The sequence below is a fragment of the Lactuca serriola genome, chromosome 5 (assembly GCF_051521515.1).
Source record: "Lactuca serriola cultivar US96UC23 chromosome 5, Lser_US96UC23_V15, whole genome shotgun sequence".
NCBI classification, from domain to species: Eukaryota; Viridiplantae; Streptophyta; class Magnoliopsida; order Asterales; family Asteraceae; genus Lactuca; species Lactuca serriola.
This window is the reverse complement of record NC_136412.1, coordinates 234,591,676-234,612,739: the sequence shown is the minus strand read 5'-3', so window position 1 is coordinate 234,612,739 and position 21,064 is coordinate 234,591,676. Positions and strand designations below refer to the sequence as shown.

The following is a 21,064-nucleotide window of genomic DNA, read 5'->3' as shown; positions in this document are numbered from 1 at the left end:
ATTAGGGTTTCCTTTCCTTTCTTGGCCTTCCTGACTTTGGGTGTTACAGGAGGAGTTGATGAAAAGTTAAATTTCCAAACCAATATGGGCTCAATATGGAAATGAAGGTCTAGAACAGACAACATACCCAAAAAAAATATTAATCTCCAGTTAACGTCAATCGATTAGTCGGATCATTTACCTTGTGGTCAGAATCGATTAACTATATGAGGAAGTGAACATCTACGGTTCGACCGGACGACTTCCAATAGAGATGGAGGCAGAAGCATGATGTACATGAAGTGTGGGCATACGACAATATGAAGGCAGTGGACTGAAATGAGATAAACATCAGAAGGGAGAAATTGGTTCAAGTAAGTAAGAATATCTGTTAATCGAGGAAACTAACCATTTGAGTACGAAATTGATGCAGGCAATGAGTTCAAAATCCTATAAGTTGGTGGCGCCACAGTCACAGTCGAAAAAAGATACAAACCTTGAAGGTGATTAGCCCTAATAGCAGAATAGGAAAATGAACATGAGCGACCGGGAGGGTAGGGGGGCTATTGTGGTTGCTTTTGTCTTCAATTTCTTGGTGAAGCAGAAATGGATTTATGCAAAATCGATCTGGCCGACTTCGCTAAGGGGATGGAGTCTGAATCGGAAGATATTGGATAACAGAGGCGACGGGGAAGGATGGTGAGCGGTGACCATGGTAGACTTAGGTAAAGGGGCAGAGGATCGAGATGTAGTTGGTAGGAGATATATGGAGGTATTCTTTTGCCCAAAAGAAAGGTAAACTCACAGAGAGAAACACGTAGATGGGAAGGGCCAGAGCTGATGACACATAATCCACCGTAGAAATCCAGCGAGGAACAAAAGAAAAAAATTTAAAAAAAAAACAAAAAAAAAAAGTTTGGTCCAATCAACAACAAGAACGGTTGAATTGGGAACCCTCTTTTAATATATATATATATATATATATATATATATATATATATATATATATATATATATATATATATATAATTCATTATTTTTTCTTATTTTCTTATAAATTTAAAGTTTTTAAATATCTTGACATTTATATTTATTTATTTTTTTAAATTAACCCATGTAATACATGGGTCTCACAACTAGTTATAGAAATATAGAATATAACAAGTTGTCAGATGCATTTGGTAAGGCGACAAAAAATACATTAAAATTACCAGATTGCCCTTTATACGAAGTATTCCTTTATCTATACTCTATAGCTTAACTAATCAGTAAATCATAAACTCTCTTTTCTTCGTCTTCGTCATCATCAAAAATATCTTCAACAACACACATTCCGCAAACTAACGCTACACCTGGCAAAACATGACATGACACGAAATTAACGGGTTAGGGTTAGAGATTTTGATGCGTTTATGTAAACGGGTTGACACGACACGACACAATAATTAAACGGATAAGGTTAGGGTCAAGACTTTCAACTCGAAGATGACTCGAAGATGACCCGTTTAATTATATATTGTTTATTATAGACTTGTAATGGGCCAAACTCAATAATTAGAAGTAATATTTAAAATTTCAAACTTACTTAATTTTAATCATCTTCACAACCTGTCCCTTTTGCTCTCCCAACTTTAACTCTTTTCATTTTTCCTTCTAAAACTTACTATAAATTTTGTCATTCCATCTCATAACTCCAGTGTTTTACTTTTTCCTTTTTGCCTCCACAACTCCTACTTTCTAACCTTTAAAATATTTCAACCTGACATGACACAACCTATTTACAAGGTCTAAACCTTAACCCGAAACCTAACACGAAACCGACACGAAAATAAAGGGGTTGACACAGCACAACACGATAATTAAACGGGTCGGGGTAGGGTCACACCCTTTCAACCCGTTTAATGTCTTGACACGACACGAACCCGACACGGCACGACACGTTTGTTAAGTCTAACTGAACTCACACCATTGAAGGGCACGGTTTCTCACCGGAGGCATTCCAAGTCGTTAGAGAATGGCCTTGTAAGCGGATAGCTATAAGGTAACAACGGTGGATGGTGCACGGTAGGGATGAAATTTAGAACTGGAAAACCGGACCGGAATCGGAACCGGTATAACCGGAAAATGCTTAAACGGTCCGGGTATTGGGTTTCAATATTACTCTTATCCGGGTTCCGAATATTTCGATTATGGGTCTAACGGGTTCGGTTAATCCGAGTTTTTTAACCGGTTTTGTTTAAAAAACCGGAACCGGGTTAAATGGATCGGGTCTGGGTTTAGTGGGCCAAAGAACCGGTTTAGATGTGGAACCGATATAGGAAACGTGCTAACCGTGGAACCAGAATACGATTGGTTTCTTTTCCCCGTGCCCTCAATTTTCGTCGATCGTCCACAGAGAAAAGCTAAAAAAAAGTCACCGATCACAAAGAAGTAGATCGTCGTCGCCTACACAATCCTCACTCGATTTGCGCCGATACCGAAGCCCAAGCCTCAGTCGGTTTATGCCGATACTGAAGCCTCAGTTCATCATTCAGGTCGATGATCATCAAAACATCAACTTCCATTCATCCCCAATTGAACTTCAAATTAATCTCCTACAATCAATTAAAGACCAATGGTGGACAATTTGGTAGATAACAATGAAGCTACACAAGTAAGTTGTCAAGAATTTTGATTTCAATGTCGTTAATATCCTAATAACCTAAATGTAATTTTTTGTTTGTTAATTTTTTTTATAACAGTTGAAAGATTATGTGATTGAGGTAATTAAAAAAAAATCCGGGTTTTCCGGTTCTAAACCCATTTGACCCGGTTCTACCTTACCCACTTTCTTATTTCCGGGTTTTTCGATGTTAGACTCACTTTACCCGGAACCGAACCGGAACCGGTTCTTATATACCGGTTCTAAAAAATATCGTTAAACGGTTCCGAGTTTTCCGGGTCCGGGTCCATCCGATCCGGATTTGGATGCACTCTCATCCCTAGTGCAAGGTGAAGATGAAGATGATAAAGGTGGATAAATGGTGAGGGTGATTGACGGTGGTATAAGGCTAATAAGGAAGGATGGGGTCTTAAAACTTGTTATAGCAAGTAAACTAGTAAAGTGAACTTATTAACAAGTGACATTAAGCCCTTAAAAAATTATAAACGTTCTAAAAAAACCCTTGAAATTTTTGTAGGGTTAGAATAACATTTACCGTTCATATTTCCCATCCATCATCTCCTACCCAAGCCGTCACGTACTACTCACGCCTTAAATCCCTAATCGCCATCGGTCCACCACACTCCAGCACCCCAACTCGCCGGTCTCCGCCGCTCAAAACAGTCCCTTCCATCCTCCATTTCTGTTTGAGCAAGAGGAAGAAGCGTTGAAGCAAGCACCAAGCAGTGCACAACGAATTTCGGCTTTCAAGAGGTTTTTTTCTACTGTGTGTAGTTCCGACTTCCGAGTTCTTTTCCATTCCTTCTGCTACTGTATTTAGTTTGTACTTCTACTTCTACCTTATGGTTTGTTATTTTCCAATTCTTTTTTCCTATTGCGTCAGTTCCTGCTTCTACTATATGACCACCGACATTTCTTGGTTAAAATTGAGCTTTGATTAATGGAAAGCGAAGTATCTTGGTTGTGTTAGTTTATATGTGAAGGAACATGTACTAGTTTGATGCCCATGTATGTACAAGCCTACAACATTGTGATAACCATCTGGTTATCAAGATTCAAGAATGACAAATAGTTTGTGATATGATTTGGGATGGTTGCCATTGCAGACAAGCTGTTTGATCAAATGCCTGAAAGGGATCTATATAGTACTTTCTTAATATGCATGTTTTCACTGATTGATTCTAATACATGTTTTAACTTTGAACTTTTGAATTTTGATGTTGGTAACTTGGGAATGAACAATTTAGTTCCAGGTAAACATTTTCTTTTGTTTTTGATGGATTACATAACTTTGCAGTTCCATTTCATTGATTTAAGCTCAACTTAGTCCATGCACAAATAACATGGTTGCTTATCAGCTTGTATTGCATATAAATCATGCAATTAGTCCTGATTAAGTTGAGGTGTTATTGTAGTTACATGATAAAGTTTATTGCTGTGAAGAGAATTGATTTTAGCTGCTGTTTTTGTGGGGTTTTGAAGCATTCTGCAATGTTGGATGAAAGCAAATTTGATGTGCATTTGAAGTTGTGGGCACTTCGAATCCCTAGAGAGTTCTGCAAGGTTGCAACTAAGCTTCTTAATGGGTATGATTTTGTTCATTTTTTTGAATCTTGCTTCGTTTGATCACCCATATGTCCCTTATTTTTACACCCAAATTCCATAGAAATCTTTTGCATTTCCAGTTGTCAAAGTCATGAACTTGAGTAGCTATATACTTACATATATATATATATATATATATATATATATATATATATATATATATATATCACCACATGAAGACTGTTTGTCCATGTAATTTGCAGAACTCTTAGGATCTAATTGGATCTAATCTTGTTATTTCACAAGCAATTTTGAATCTATGAGTCCTTGTGGGGAAGAATTTGGTTTTATTATGTCAATTCTCTTGAAGTGTTGAAATTTGATCTTGATCTTTAGTATTATGTAGACTTTCACATCAGATCATTTATCGTTTTTTGTTCTTTATATATGTAGACATATGCTTGATAGACCACGTATCAAGCCCATCACTGAAGACCCAACTAGTGAAAAAACGCGTTATGTTATATTATCTGAAAGGGTTCAAAATCCAGGTAAGAAATTCAATATTACTCTTATTAAAGTAGTAATTTTTGAATGTTATAATAATGTTGATGACATGCATGATGCATCTCATTAATGAATGAGAGTCTTGTCCTTTCTTTTTGCATAATCTTGCAAGTTTTTATTGTGTTTTGAGTTTTTTCTTGTTATATATTGAGATTCATATTTTGTAATTGTGGCTTTTTGGAGCAGATCTTTCAGATATTCCAACCAAGAATCTTGATGAGTTAAAGAAACTATGCAAGATTGAAACAGTTCCATACTCATTGACACTTGGATATTCATACTGGGGTGCAGGTGACTTTATCTTCAAATTTACACTCAAAACTGTTATCTTTAGCCAAAAAAAAAATTATATTTATTAAATGAGTGTTGTTCTATTACAGACCATGTGCTGAAGCAGATTCTACCTTCTGGACTTGAGGTCCCTTCATCTTTTGAAACAATAGTTAAGTATTCTTTCTTTATGTCTTTAAATTTCTATTTAGCCTTACTCTCTAACTCTAATTCGAATTCAAAATTGCTATTTCTTGGATCTATTATTTGGAGTTAATTGTATTGGATGAATGAATTGAGCTGAATTTATTCTTCATTTTCAGGTCACATTGCTCATCTGAACATACCAGATGAACTCCTTCCATACAAGGATGTAATTGCAAAGGTCATCTATGATGTATGTATGACATGTCTCAAACTTCTATCACATTTTTAGGGTTTTTCTATACAAATTAGAAAAACTAGAGCATTTATTTTCCAACTTAACAGAAAAACTATCCCAGAATCCAGACAGTTGTCAACAAAGTGGGCAGCATTTCAAACGAATTCCGGGTCCCACAATTTGAAGTTTTGGCGGGAAAACAGGAAATGTCTACAGAGGTGAAACAATATGGAGCAACTTTCAAGATGGATTATGGATTGGTGTATTGGAATTCAAGATTAGAGCATGAACACATAAGATTGGTGAATAAGTTTGAGAAAGGAGAAATCATATGTGACATGTTTGCTGGAATTGGTCCTTTTGCTATTCCTTCTGCTCAAAAAGGATGCTTGGTGTATGCAAATGATCTGAATCCAGACAGTGTTCGTTATCTCAAAATTAATGCAGATATCAACAAGGTTAATCACAATCTTCATGCCTATAATTTGGATGCAAGAATTTTCATGTCTAAATTGATGCAAGTGTTGCCTGTTGATGATGATATGAAAAAACCAAAACCAGAATCTGAGAAAAGGAATGGAGGTATGTTTTGTTTTGCTTAAATTTAAATTTATAATTTATTAATTTGATATTCATTCCTGGAATTGGAAACAAAGAGGAGGGTGATATGAACAAAGAATCAAATATAACCACTTCTGAAAGCTGTATACAAGGTATGATGATGTTTTCATTGAAACTTTTCACTAGTGAATTTGTTGTTTTTGTGTAAAAGACGTAAATACCCTTGTAATCTTTCATGCTGAAGCTCATGTAGCTGTGAAGACAAAAGGAAGCAAAAATAAAAGAATGAAAACTTTGTTGACATTTACTGATAAATCATGGGAGCATATTGATCATGTGATAATGAACCTTCCTGCTTCTGCTTTACAGTTTTTAGGTAAATATGGATTCTGTAAATTTATCTTTTCTTTCATGTTAATGAAAAATGAAAATTTAATTATATTTATCTCAGATGTATTTAGAGGACTTATACAGATGAAATATTGGAAAGGATCTCTTCCATGGATTCATTGCTATTGCTTCATTCGATCAAATGAGACTCAAGAATCAGTGGTTTCAGTAAGCTTTATTATATATTCATTTCTTTCTATCACAACATTCTTTTCTAATTTTAATTATAGTTTGACCCATTTTGACTAATTACCAAACTTTACAGGAGGCAGAATCTCTCTTGAATGCTAAGATACACGACCCCTTATTTCATCGAGTCAGAGATGTTGCTCCAAATAAGGTAAATTCCAAATATAAAATCTAATACAAAATTTCAACACTTCATTTTTTTTTTCCTTTAAAGATAAAGTGCTATCTCAATAATTTGTTTAAAAAGAGTAACAACTCAATCTTTTATCTTCACTCTCTCCATTAAGACGTTCTTTCTGCATTAAGTAGAAAAAAGAAAAAACACTGATATATAGCTTACCAGATTAAGTCATGTCTTGCAGGCGATGTATTGCTTGAGCTTTCGATTGCCCGAAGAAGCATGCATCAATGAAGTTTCTTGATTTAAATATTGTAACTTTTTTACATTATTATTTGGATGATAATTAGTTATCTTTAACTTTTTTATTTTTTTTGTGTGTTTTAGGATAAGAGTTTTCGATAAAGTATAATACTCTTCTTTTTCGCGATGGTCTATTAAAAACCTTAAAACCCGACACGATAACAAAGATCAAAAAACATGTAAAAGAACAATTAGAATTCCACCATTGAAATTGAAAGATGCAATCATAAACTTTAGGGGTAAAGCATATCCTCTTGACTGGAATTGCATCATATAGTCATATTAGTATATACGTATTGCTTTATGCTTTTTCTTCAAGTGGGTACAAAATTCATAAAGACAATTTTTTTATTGGAGCACACCGAGAAAATATAACAAAGTCATAAAATAACATGTGTTTTATCTTTATTTGTATTATATTTTATGTTTATGTTTTTTTGTACATATCTACTCCTATAATCCGGAAAAGAAAGTCTCATTATGGTCATGTATTAACATTTAGATTTCCATTAATTCATAGTCCATGAGAAAAAGACAAAAATAACCAAAAACTAAGCCATGATCATGAGTGCATAGTTTATGTTAAAATCTTCTATTGGTCACAAGCTATTGCTAAAAAATAAAAAATGGAGTAAATTACACGAATGGTCTCTATGGTTTAGTGTAATTTGCGCATTTGGTCTGTAACTTCTTTTTTTAATTCAGAAGGTCCCTATTGTTTGTTTTTATTACGCGTTTGGTCCCTATCTTACCTAAAAAGACTATTTTGGCATTGATTTTTTAATTTATATTAAATAAACACCCCCCCCCCCCCCCCAAACCCATCCCTCACCTTACCTTACCTATCCCACCATTTTTTCGTATTTAAATAATAGTTTTTTTAGGTAAGACAGGGACCAAACGCGTAACAAAAACAAACAGTAAGGACCAAACGCGTAACAAAAACAAACAATAGAGACCTTTCGAGTTAAAAAAATAAGTTAGGGACCAAGCGCGCAAATTACCCCAAACCATAGGGACTATTCGTGTAATTTACTCTAAAATTTTTTTTTTAACATGCAGTCATATTTTTCTGATTTATGGATATATTTGGTAAAACTAGGCAACTAGCTGTAAGTTGTAAATTTTTTAAATAGATACAAAATGATGTAAACAAGACACGTTTGGAAAGTAAAATAATTAGGTATGTAGGAAAAAAAATGATGATTTAAATGGAAGAAATCTAAAAACACGTTATTGATTTTTATAAACTTATCCTGAAATAAAGTTGAAAAGGTTAAAAGCAAACAAATGAGAGGACAGGAATGAAAAATATAAAACACGTAGATTCAGGCTGGAAAGCTTAATGAAAACATGTTTGGGGTAATCTTCTTTTTTCCCTTTTTTGCCCCTTGTTAAAAAGATAGAGTCAACTTTTCTTCTTCCCTATCTTCATTTCACAACTTTCTTGTGTTGACCCTTTTTGGTGAACATTAGGACCCATACATATATATGGTGTCATGGTAACGTAAAACTTTTAATAAATGATGTGTAAGTTTTATATTTTAGATATGCGATCTTCCTACTTTTAAAAAATACAATGGTGAAAAAAAATATGTGTATTTTTGTTACATTGGTTGTGGATGAACCCTATCCATAGAATCAATAAAAGCTCATCAATTTATTTCAAATACTTTACTCTTGTTTTCAATAAAGTTGAATGTATAATTGTATTGGCTATTTTCACTTTTGTATAAAATTTGTTACATGATTAGGGATACTTAATATTCTAGTAGTTTTATAGAAGGTATTGTTTGATATGCTTCTTATTTTGTCTTGTAAGAGATTGAGTCTGACTCTTTTAGATTTATAATGTTTTATATCACATTTAGAAACATTTAACTTGGTCTTGGCTCGTCTGAAATGCCTTTTACCCTTTCAGATTCAGGGTTGAGCCTTACTAAGAAGTTGTTTGATAGTTGGTATTTGAGTCTCATCTGATTGAGTTAATGAATGTCTGATTGAGTAACTCAGCCCTAAATCTGACCGGATAACAGACATTTCAGAGGAGCCAAAGACCAAGTCAAAGACTTTTAAATATGATATCAAACTATATGAATCTGACCGAGTCGGACTCAACTCTTACCAGATCCAACAAAATGAGTAAGAGACATATCAAACTCACTCCAATATGCAGATATGCAATAATAACTATCAAATTGCCTTTGTTTTTAGTAACTTGATTGCAAATTAATAAAATAAGGATAATTAGGTAATTTTTAGAATCTTTTTTAACTAACTATACATTTTGTGAAATGTGTTTATTTGGTTGTAAAAAGAATAAAAAATAGTTTATTGGACAATAAAATTAATTATTGCAACTTTTTGAAACAACCTTTTTACCTATTGAAGTTGACTAAAAAAGATTTAACGGGGCAAATTGGATAAAACGAGCGGACGTGTATCTCTATTCTAATTAATAAATAGTTTTAATCTCCAATTGTCAAGTGTCACTCTAATACAACTCCTCATTAATATTATACCAAGTGTCATGTACATATATAAGGCAACTCATTTCAAAATTTAAATTTACATTTTCTAATTATATGTTAAATTTGAATTTATAATAACTTTAAAAGTTTGATATACCTCCTAATTAATAATTTATTTAAAATAATTGATTAATAATTATATTTTTTATTATGAAAGTTTAATTAATTTTATAATCGTGGTTCCCATGGGTTATAAACTAGTTAATTAATAAAAGCATATGGTCATTTAAATAATTTTACTAAAAAAATTGTTAGCATAGTATTATAGTTTTTTGTAATTACATATAACATTAGAAAAATGTTTGCGGACAGTCCGTCTATTTTGATTCGCATCAAGAATCTTCCCCTTTTAAAGCATGGTATATTAGCATGATGGAATTAAATCATAAAATTTTGAAGGAACAACCTAATTGAATTAAAAAGGTAACATAATGAATAATTATATTTCATTGTATCTATGGTTAGTTTGAATAAATAAAATAAAATAAACTTATTTTTATATGTAATTAGAAGATATAAACTAAATTGATAAATACAGAAAAGCGTTATTTTATCAAATAAATCATATTAAGGTATATCTTTAAATAAATAATCTATACACATATATCATGTTGTTTAAATATGTACGTTGTATTTTAGACAATAAAAAAATAAGGATAAATAAAATAAAAATTAAATACCATGATATCTTAAAAAGTTAAAATAAAGTCATAAGAAAAGTATTTATAATTATTTTTAGAAAATAAAAGCAAAATATTTTAATTTGACTTTTTTAAAAGTTCTAAACATATTATTAAAAGTTATCTAAATAAAAAAAAATTATAATTGTAATATATTATTTCATTTTTTTAGTGACTCAAAAAATTATTGAAGCTAAACCATAAGATTTTTTTTTGGTTAGGAGAGAGAGAGAGAGAGAGAGAGAGAGAGAGAGAGAGAGAGAGAGAGAGAGAGAGAGAGAGAGAGAGAGAGAGAGAGAGAGAGAGAGAGAGAGAGAGAGAGAGAGAGAGAGAGAGAGAGAGAGAGAGAGAGAATACGAAAACAAAAATATTTTGCGAAAATACGAAAATAGATTTTATCTCATAAAAATCAAACATATGTACTTTAGAAATTAAAGTTATTAGCAGGATAATAAGTTTACATGAGAGGGTGTTATGATAATATAGATTTAAAGGTGATTTTAACAAACATTTTTTTTACGTCCTTAATCACTTGTAAATTCATGTTCTCATAATAAAAAAGTAAAAACAAAACAAAAAAAAAAACATGTTTTGCTAATATGAAACTATTTCTCATGTATCATCGATTATCATCAGGTAGTTAAAATTTTGGATGTATTGTTGTCCAAAATATAAGGTTGAGGTGGCACCATGGTCGGCTCAACCAGTTTGGGGGCTCGAAGCGAACCAAAAATTTAGGACCCTTTGACATTTACTATAGTTAATGGTATAAACCCTCATCATTTATCTGGGCTTGAGACCGACAATAATAAACTAAAAAGTTTATAAACGGCGAAGTTAATTTTTTTTTATTATGTATATGTTTTTTATGAATATATTTAAGACATACAATTAATTTTTCTAGTTTTTTAGATGCAAATTCTTTAATAAAATTTTCATAATCAATTTCTTTTAATAACTGTTTTTCAATTGACAAAATAGCTAATTCATTTAATATTTCTTGTGACATTGTAGATCTTAAATAAATTTTTGATAATTTTAATTTAGAAAAACTTTTTTCCGTAGAAGCAACGATACCAGGAATAATTAACATAATCATATAGACAACATATGCATTTGGAAAAGAACTAAAGTTTTTAATGTAATAAGTATATTAATAATTGTATCAGGTTCTAAATATAAAATATGTCTTAAAAGTTTAAGTTTATGAAATAAATGTCAACCATCAATATCTAAGTTATCATCATGTTTTAATGATTTTTCAAGATTTAAATAATGTTTTTTTAAAGTATTTTCATCAAATGATTTTAATTTTTTTTATACTAAATAGAAAACCAAAAATATTTTTGAACTCATTAAATTGCTCAAATCTACTTTTAAATGAAATAATAGTTTTATCTACTATATATAAAAAGTAACCAATTTTAAATAATTGAAGAGGAGTTTTAATAGTTTCATTAGCAACATTTTCATCATATCGTTTATTTCTTTGAATGATACGTTTTTCACAAAATTCCGGTTTTACTTTCATTTCTAAAGCCAATTTTTTTTGCATAATCTAAAGCCTTTTCAAATCATTTTTCTCTATATTGCTCAAAGAAACACAATAATCCAATGTATTTCAGCAACGGTTCACAAAATCAGACTTCAGATTGTTCAACAATAGAGAAGAAGTCTAGAATCCGTATGCATAATTGAAGAATGGAGAGGAAGAAGATCAGAAGTGTAAGTTTCTAATTTTTTTTAGATGTTGCGATTAGCTTAGCCGGTTAGGGATATACATGAACTCAAAATTTGGTTAAATGGGGCCTTAGGTGGCATAATCTTATAGGTTTTCCTTGTTTTGAACGTTTTCGTAAATTATTGCATTTTCGCTTGAGTCATATATATATATATATATATATATATATATATATATATATATATATATATATATATATTAGCTTTCAAATTCAAGTGTCAAAAGTATATTGTGGGGCTGACCTTTTTTTTAGTCCAATAAATATTCAACAAATGCATTTAAAAGTGTACGTCAAAACTATGTAATGCAGACTTAATTCCGTATTAACTAAAACCAAAAGAAAACATAGAAAATCATAGTAAAAGAAAAAGATTAGGTGATGTAGGTGTGCACCTTATTGAAGCTAACCGACTCTAAAGTGGTGTCCAGTGTCGTCAATTTTTTCTTGACATCTAAGTTCAAGTCGCGCAACGAACATAAATAAAATGATTTATAAGTAATTTATTATATTTTTTCCGTTTAAAAAATATAACTAATTATGGTTTTGTTCAAAAGAATAATTTAATATATCTGCCGTTAAAAAAAATATATCTGCCTTTTTTTTGGTTTCTTATTTCTCCATTTTTTGGGCTGCAAAAAGCAAACGCAACCCTGGTTCTTTCTTTCTTTCTTTCTTGATTATCTCAATTTTTTTCAATGTCGGTTTGTTGAGATTAAAAAAACGATTTAACAAGAAGCAAACGTTAAGGATTTCAATAGGATCTAGCAGATTAGAGAATGTTTCAATAACTCTTATGTTTAAAGAGTATCATATCATTAAATTTCTAACAAAAAAAAATCATATATACACTAAAGTCCCAATATTTTCAACGATTTGACAAAAAAAGTCTTAAACTTTATTTTTTTGACAGTAAAGTCCTAATTGACGATTTGACAAGAAAATCTTAAACTTTATTTCTTTGACAAAAAAGTTCTAATTACCGGCTAACCGGGAAAAAAGGATAAAAGTGTCAAAAACTCCCGGTAATTTGGACTTTACTGTCAAAAAAATAAAGTTTAGAACTTTCTTGTCAAATCGATGAAAATATTGGGACTTTACTATATATAACCCTTATTTATTTGCCACTTATTTCTAATAATGTTTTATTATTTCCTACGGGTGTACTCCATCACTAGCATATTGGCCTGAGGGCTAAGTCCCAACTCCCAACTGCTATATTCCTGATTGCGTCGTGGATCTCCCAAAGTCCTCCAAATAGATGGACGAACCTAGTGATTAAGTCACAAAGTTCGGATTAGCCACATGCACAACCATATAAATCCCGAAAAGTTTTGACACTATGGCAAACCAAACTTGTTTGTCATACGAAAACAAACGACTCCATCCCACTACACGAATTCTGGTAAAGGAAAACACACCCACAAACACAATAACCACGGACAAGTACTTGTAGAAACAAGTAACATTAGCACACTAGACCATGTTTAAATTTCTCACTTATAAATATATTACTACCTTCGTCCCAAATTGATAGTCCACTTTTGAGTTTTGAAGTCTTTTTTCTTCAACTTTGACCTTAAATATTTTTGTTTTTTATAGATAATATTTGATTCAAAATATATGAATGGATTGTATTTTAAATTTTTTTTCATTGTTATAAGTTTTATCAAGTAATATATAACACAAATAAAAATATTTAAGGTCAAAGTTAAAGAAAAAAGACTTAAAAAGTCAAAAGTGGACTATCAATTTGGGACGAAGGGAGTATTTAGTTTACTTAGTTTAGTGTTCTTTGTGTGAGATCAAATGGGTTCATAAAAAAAATTCTTTGTTTTTTGCACACTAGACCAAGTTTAAGCATTTCTTGAAGCAACTCACGAGTTTGTAAAAGACAGATTAAAGAGTCCATGATTCTGGCTCATCAATTTCCCATAACCTTTAGATATCGGGGACATTAGTATTGTCGTTGATGCTGGAAAACCACATGGGAACCAAAAGCAAGAATGTTATGATTGAACTCACACATATGGGTTCCCTCCCAATATAACTATGGAAGGACGTGGGTGTTGAAATTTGGCGCGATTGTTGATACATAATTATTTTACCTACTTGTAAGTTTCACCAACTATTTAACTAACTATTACGTTTTTAGGCAATGTACCTTTTCGCAAATAATACAGCACTAACTGTCGGGTATCGAACACAGGGAACAGATTTAATTAACTAATTTAACTACTAAAAATTAACCTAAAATTAGCAAAAGATAAATTGGGTTTTATCTGATTTTGCAAGTTCAGACAAATTTAACTACTAATTATGAATTATTAATGTTGGTTATTATGTTATTATGTAATTAGCAATTCAAGTCCAAATATACTAATTTTTTCTCTGATTCATGTAAAACTATGTATGGTTATACACTAACAAACACATAATCAAATATAAGATGTAGACAAGCTATGTAAGATTTATCCAAATAAACACAATTATGGTCACAATTTACGTTCTACAGCACAGCTAAATCAATTACTGTAATTACTTATCTAATATTAGGTCGATCCTAGCTCTAGTAATTCAATGGTCACTAAATCACTAGGTGTCAAGTTCATGTAATTTAGTGGTCACTAAGCTATGAATTCAAGCAATTGAAGTATCAAATATTAACATGCTAGGTAGTAATAATCAAACACAAGCTTATAACCAATAATTAAAATCCATAAATTAATAACCAAACCATAGAGTAAAACCTCATCTAGCTAAACAGAAACTACTAGATTCAGCTACTCATGGCTGAAATCAATAACATAAATCCAATAAAAATCGACATAATCATATTGTACCAAACTAAGATGATGAAAGTATTATTCAATCTCTTGATCATCAATTGACCCTACTTCAATGAATGCTTTTTCGTAGGTTTCTCTGAGTAATTTTTCTTCGGAAGTCTCTCTGAAAACCCTCCAAGCCTTCTTCAATCGTGAAAGTGAATGAATATATATAATTTTGGGAATATTTGCACTCCATGACGTGGACATGGATTTCACGTTGTGATTTGAGATGAATCTTTATCGGGCAAGGACTCTGACTTCCCGTGGATTTATCTTCTAGAACACTCATTCCACGTCGTGTAAGTATTGCCTACATCATGATTTAGGCTTTTCGCATGGATTTTTCTTCTTTTAATTCTTTAAATCTCCAAAATTCCTCCTTTTGTCAATTATAGTCCTTATTCTTCAAAATTGTTCTTTTTGGCTGCAAAATTCAATTTGATTTCGTAAGTATCATATATCTTTGCAAATAAACAAAATATTAATAAAAATGTATTAAAATATTACCTAAAATGTGTATAAATATGGCAATATCAATTGCATTGAAAGCACATGGACTCCTCAAATTCTACATACCATACAAAGTAGCAACATTCATCGATGCGCCCATGCATTCTGTAACCAGATTCTAAAATCCTATGAGATTATATAAGGAGATAAAAGTCCAAGCCAAGACTCTTCAAAAGAGCAAAAAGTAGTTAACGACCTATATCCCCAATTGGGATTAACATATTAATCGGCGTACGTGAGGGCTAAGAATGCCCCTAAACGATATCAACGTGTCTTCATTTGGGGGGCGAAAATCAGGGCAGCACAACTTGAACATCAATGCATCGTGTAACAACTGATAGTAGTGAAGGGGCCAGTCTTGAGATAGGAACATAATGATTAATTTATAAGTAAAGAAATTGGCCAAGGCATGGATACTCCATGAATAAGTTTTTCTTGTATGGATCGCAAATACACTAATAGTAAAGAAAAATAAAGGGTCATGGAGGATGTGCGTCGACTACACTAGTATGAATAAAACATACCCTAAGATCGCTACTAACTCAAATAAATACATCAGAAAGTCGAGTCGCTCATATTCAGGTGGAAAATGATTTCTCGATTCGGACAAGGGATATCATCATATAATAAAAAGGATGAAGAGAAGCCTGCATTTTACACTGTTCACGACATGTTATGTTACTAGAAAATCCCAAGGATTATCGTCAGATACTTACAAATAAAGATGATGAAGAGAAGACACTGACATTAAAAAAAATTGATCATCAAATGTATACATGGTACACTGGAATATATTCAGAAAATTAAAAAAAAAAACAATTAAACCCGAAAATGTCATTCACTTCAATAATCTTCAAATTTTGAGATTCGATTTTAATCTTCTAATATTGCAAATAGATATGACCAAATAATTAGTTATAAAATATTGTTTTTAGGCATAATAAATAAAAAGGAAATAACTTAAGAATTCATTTTTGTTTACATTTAGTCATTTTTTATACATTATTGACCATTAAACTCTTATTTTATATTCAAATTATACTCTTACAATCGATTTTTGTCACACCCCCGAACCAGACGGCGGAAACGTTTGAGGGTTTGCGTGACTTAAATTGAATATCATCACAATGAATATACATGAATCATAACATAAACATCACCATGCATCAATACATTACAAATGACATTGTTCACATTAAGTACATTGTTTTAACATTTCAAATCCATAGCATAAATTGTTTGATGGTTTTCAAAAGCATAACACCCTAACATACTTGGTATTACTCCTCAACTTACCTGTTACCTGAGAATATAATTTATTTTGAAAACATCAACATATGGAATGTTGGTGAGTTCATAAGCATGGTTGTTTCGAAAATGTTTTGTGTAGTTTATAAAACCCAGAAAATCCGATATTTTCTGAAAAAGACAATTGTTTATACCAAAGTGTGGAGATCCATAGGTTTATGTATGAATGATTTCAAAGCGTGTATAAATAAAAAGTTTTGCATTATAGTTATTGAAAAGTACAAATGAATGATGTTGATTTCCTCGAAAAACCCGATGTTTTTCGATCAGAAGATATAATTGTTTCAAATTGTTAAACCGTCACAACGAATGATTATGATTTTTCCCTGATTACTCGGATAATGTTAGATTTGTTTATGTGAGTCGTTATAATCATGCATGATAATGACTAGTTCGTCTATCTTGGCACTCTGGCGAACGTCGAAATTGATCTTAAGATTTTGTCACCCTAGACTGGTCGAGTCTAACTGTAGCGAACAGCTGAGGTGTGGGGGAGTCACCCCCGTATAGATCTACACACAAACTCTCGCTCTCCCTCCATGAGACTTTGATTATAACTACAAACTACAGACGACCCATAGAGGGGCCGCCCGCTATTACCCACTAAATCTAACATGAATTTGATTACCATTGATTAACGACTTGTATATGTTTACTGAACTGAAGGTAGACCTAATAAACGAGGAGAAGAGGATTACAAGGTTCTACTAATCCCACGTATTATTTATGGCTATTGGGTATACGAAGGACACGTTGACCCATTTCACATTTGATTTACTTAGACCTTACTAGCAATGCTACTGGGCCACTAAGGCCCAATAGCACTTAAAAGCCATTGAGGGTCCCTTAAATATGAAATTGGGTCATAGAAGGCCCAATAACATTTATTATTATCCCTTGGGCCCAAAAATCATGTTAATGGGTCACAAAGGCCCAACAAGCATGATTGGAACTTTCAAGCCCAAAGATTTGAATGTTTACTTGTTTTAGGTATAGTATAATTGTTGGAAAGTTTGATTGGGTGATTGTTAATTTCGCACCGGAACGAGGCCGGTCGGTTATTTTTAACGATGTTTGGAATTATACGTATTTTCATCTTTCCATTTTCATGAATTGTAGTTTGGTATTTTTATTTTAACTCAAATATCTTAAAAATAAAATAATTGACTCAAAAATATTGGTTTGAACCCTTTCAGCCCTTCTTTGGTAAAATTGACAATTTTAGTCCTTTATACAAAAAAAACAAGACATTTTGGGCCCTTAAATCATTTTCCTGACATTTTTGACCCCTAGACTTGTTTAAATGATGTTTTTGGTTCAAAATTTACTCTTTGGCAGTTTCAGCCCCTCCAGAAAAGAATCTTTCAGTTTAAGCCCAAACTTTTCGCAATTTTTACAATTTTGGCCCAAAATCCAAAAAGATTACAATTTTGATCCTTGTTTGGAAAATACATCATTTTAACCCTTGAATTAGTTTTATTCGCCTTTTTACCCCCTGTTTCGAGAAGTTTATCATTTCAACCCCTTGGAAGGTGTAATTTTCGCAAGTTTGGCTCATTGGGCCGAAAAGCCCAAAATTTGGCCCATTAAGCCATAAATTTTATTTCTAACCTTTAAAAGAGTATGATATTCATAAAAACACTTATTTTTTTTACTACTTTGACTCTTTTAATCCTTGAGAAAACCATGAATAGCAAATTTTCAACCCAACTTTTTTTTGTTTGACAATTTTAGCCCAAAATTGAGTTTTATGTTGCAATATGTATATTTTAATCTTAGAGGGTAATTTTTCTTGACTTGTTTTAGTGTAATACATCTTAGATCATGTTTATCTTCCTCTTAGAGCCATAGATCTCGAATTTCTATTCTTTTTGTTACACATTTACCACATAAACACATGAAATCACACATAACATACACATACACATAGATCTACACATTTTACTTGTATTCTCCCCCATAAAACATATGAAAACTGAAGATAGAGGGGTATGAACTCACCTTTTCTTGTTGGTCACAATTTTGAAGAAGAAATGGAAGAAAGTGAGGTGATTTTCGGCCCTAGCAACACCTTGATGATGATCTCGAACTTGAGGTGATTCTAAGAGTATGATTACCACAAATGTTTAAGAGAAGGGATCTAATCATGAGAAAAGAGTTATAAAATCCTTGGATAAGTATAACTTACCAAGAAGTGATGATATTCTCTTAAATCCTCTTGATGCACAAGCAAAATTTCAATATTTTGGAGTAGGAATGAGGAGAATATTTGAGAGAGTTTGGAAGAAGTTTTGATGTTGTGTGTGTGTGTGTGTGGTTTGGCTCTTGGCCGATCATAAGAAGAGAGGGGGAAGAGAAGTTGCATGGGAACATGAGATGCCCTAGATGCATGTGATGTATTAAACCTTGATATCCTTTGAGTAATAATGATGTGTCAAGGTTTAATAATTCTAGTTAATCTTTTTTTTTCTTTTTTTTTGGGCCGAGAACTTGGACTAGGAGAAAGGATGAAGTGGCTTGGTCCAAATCCTTCCCTTGGTTCGAATTTATGAGGCCCAATAATTATTTTTCGGCCCATTGGGCTCCTTTGATGGCTTACGGCCCAATTTGTCAAAAGAATGGGTTTTATGGCCCATTTAGGTTAATTAGATTTGTTATGGCCCATTAGGGTATTTTATTTCATTCTAGGCCCATTATTGCCCAAAATGTTAAAATAAATGAAAGTGGGTCCAATTAGGGCCCATTTAAGGGTCCTAAGCCCAAAATAGTCAAATTGGGAGCTTATTGGTCCATTAGGCCCAATAAGGAAATCCTAGTCCATAATGGACTTAAACCGGGATTTCTAGGGTTTCCAATTCTTTGTTAACTATTTGAAATGCTTGTATAGAGTGTTTGATGGAAAATTTGTTGTTATTGAATAAGCATCATACATGCTTTCACATTTTTGGTTCACAAATGTTATCATTGTTGTTGTTACAAAGGATCAAAATTCCTAGTTGTGACAATTTTAGTAGGTTAACGCCCAATTGACATATACATAACATCTACCTGATATATGCGATTGAGAAAATGACTTAAGAAAGTAACACTTAATCCCATTTTTATACAACATTGGCCATTAAACTCTCATTTTGTTTTCAAATTATACTGCATACAAATTGTTTGGATCATCGCTAATACTCTTAAAAATGGACTTTTGGGGTGTTAATCAATAACATGACATGACAAAGATACACAATACGAAACATAATTATGACGAATTGAAATTCAAATTCGTGTTTCTGTCAAGTGTAAAACGCACGAGGTCATGTCGTATTGTATGCGTGTTCAAAATTCCACACAAAATTGACACAGTATCAACACGTGTTTGTCGTATTTGTCATGTTTTGTAAGATTAATTATGAATTAAATAAGTTAAAGGTTTGTTTTATTTATTTTTTTCGTTTTTGACTTGTCGATTTTTTTATCGTGTTGTAATCGGATCGTTTTCGTGTTTAGTAAAACAAAATACGATATCATGCCGTGTGCTATATAAAAATTATCGTGTCGTGTCGTGTCATCTAAAAACGCGACATGACTCTCCGATTATAAAAAATTGACCGTTGTTGGGGGTTTCATTGTAACTGTTGTGTTCTTATAATTTGACGAGATGAAACCGACAATATGGGTTATTGTCGGTCATAAGAGTATAGGGCACAAAATAAAAACTTAATTGGTCAATGGTGTAGAAAAGAAAAAATCAAATGCAGACAAAAATTACGGTTGGTTACCTTTTTAATTCATTTTTCTCATTGTAGATACCACATATAAACCAATTTGACTTTAACCTGCTACAATCTGTTGAAAAATATATATAATAAGAATATAATTTAAACATAAAATAAGAGTTTAAGAGTTTAATGTTCAATGATATTTCAAAAAAATAACCAAATATAAATATATAATGGTCGATAATACTACAAAACGATAACCAAAAATAACAGTTTGATAAATCCTCGTAGCCTAAACAAATTTAACTTATATATATTGTTTCTCGATTGGTTATCGGTCGCTAAAATCATAAATCAAACCCAACCAAATAATCAAACATATTTCTAGTTCAGTCAGTCAAACAACAAATCATAAAAGGAACGATTCGATTAAACTAAATAACCTTTTTCCACTAGATTTATTATTATTATTATTATTATTATTATTATTATTATTATTATTATTTAGTTAGAACTTATAAACCTTCAATCAACTAATTCTCTGATTCTCAAATTTTCAAACAATATTTTTACATCTTAGTCTTCAAAATATTCATTCAAACAAACCCGAAAAACTGATTACTTTTTCCAACAAAAAAACGATTATTGCTTTAATAAGTTTTTGATTTTTGAAAAAAAATATTGTTTAACAATAACAAATGAATAAATAGATTTAACGTTTATTACATTTATATTGAAATAAAGAGAAAAAGACAATTATCCTCTTATGGAGTGTGACTGCACACAAAA

The 21,064-nt window shown here is 31.7% G+C and overlaps 1 protein-coding gene across 3 annotated transcripts; it reads left to right on the top strand.

Annotated features, from left to right (window-relative positions):
• Positions 1-3,140: 3,140 nt before the first annotated feature.
• On the top strand, positions 3,141-7,088 carry LOC145053750 (S-adenosyl-L-methionine-dependent methyltransferases superfamily protein). 3 transcript variants are annotated; one of them, XM_079001846.1, is made up of 12 exons: positions 3,141-3,394; positions 4,057-4,227; positions 4,640-4,737; positions 4,940-5,044; positions 5,134-5,196; positions 5,347-5,420; positions 5,513-5,987; positions 6,062-6,118; positions 6,220-6,342; positions 6,418-6,524; positions 6,622-6,696; positions 6,908-7,088. In XM_079001846.1, the coding sequence occupies exons 2-12, from the start codon at positions 4,061-4,063 to the stop codon at positions 6,965-6,967; spliced, it is 1,404 nt and encodes a 467-aa protein (XP_078857972.1). In that variant the 5' UTR covers positions 3,141-3,394; positions 4,057-4,060; the 3' UTR covers positions 6,968-7,088. The 3 variants fall into 3 exon arrangements, with proteins under 3 accessions (XP_078857972.1, XP_078857971.1, XP_078857973.1); XM_079001845.1 differs by having other exon boundaries at positions 3,144-3,394; positions 6,211-6,342; XM_079001847.1 differs by having other exon boundaries at positions 3,145-3,394; positions 4,124-4,227; positions 6,211-6,342.
• The last annotated feature ends 13,976 nt before the right edge of the window (positions 7,089-21,064 follow it).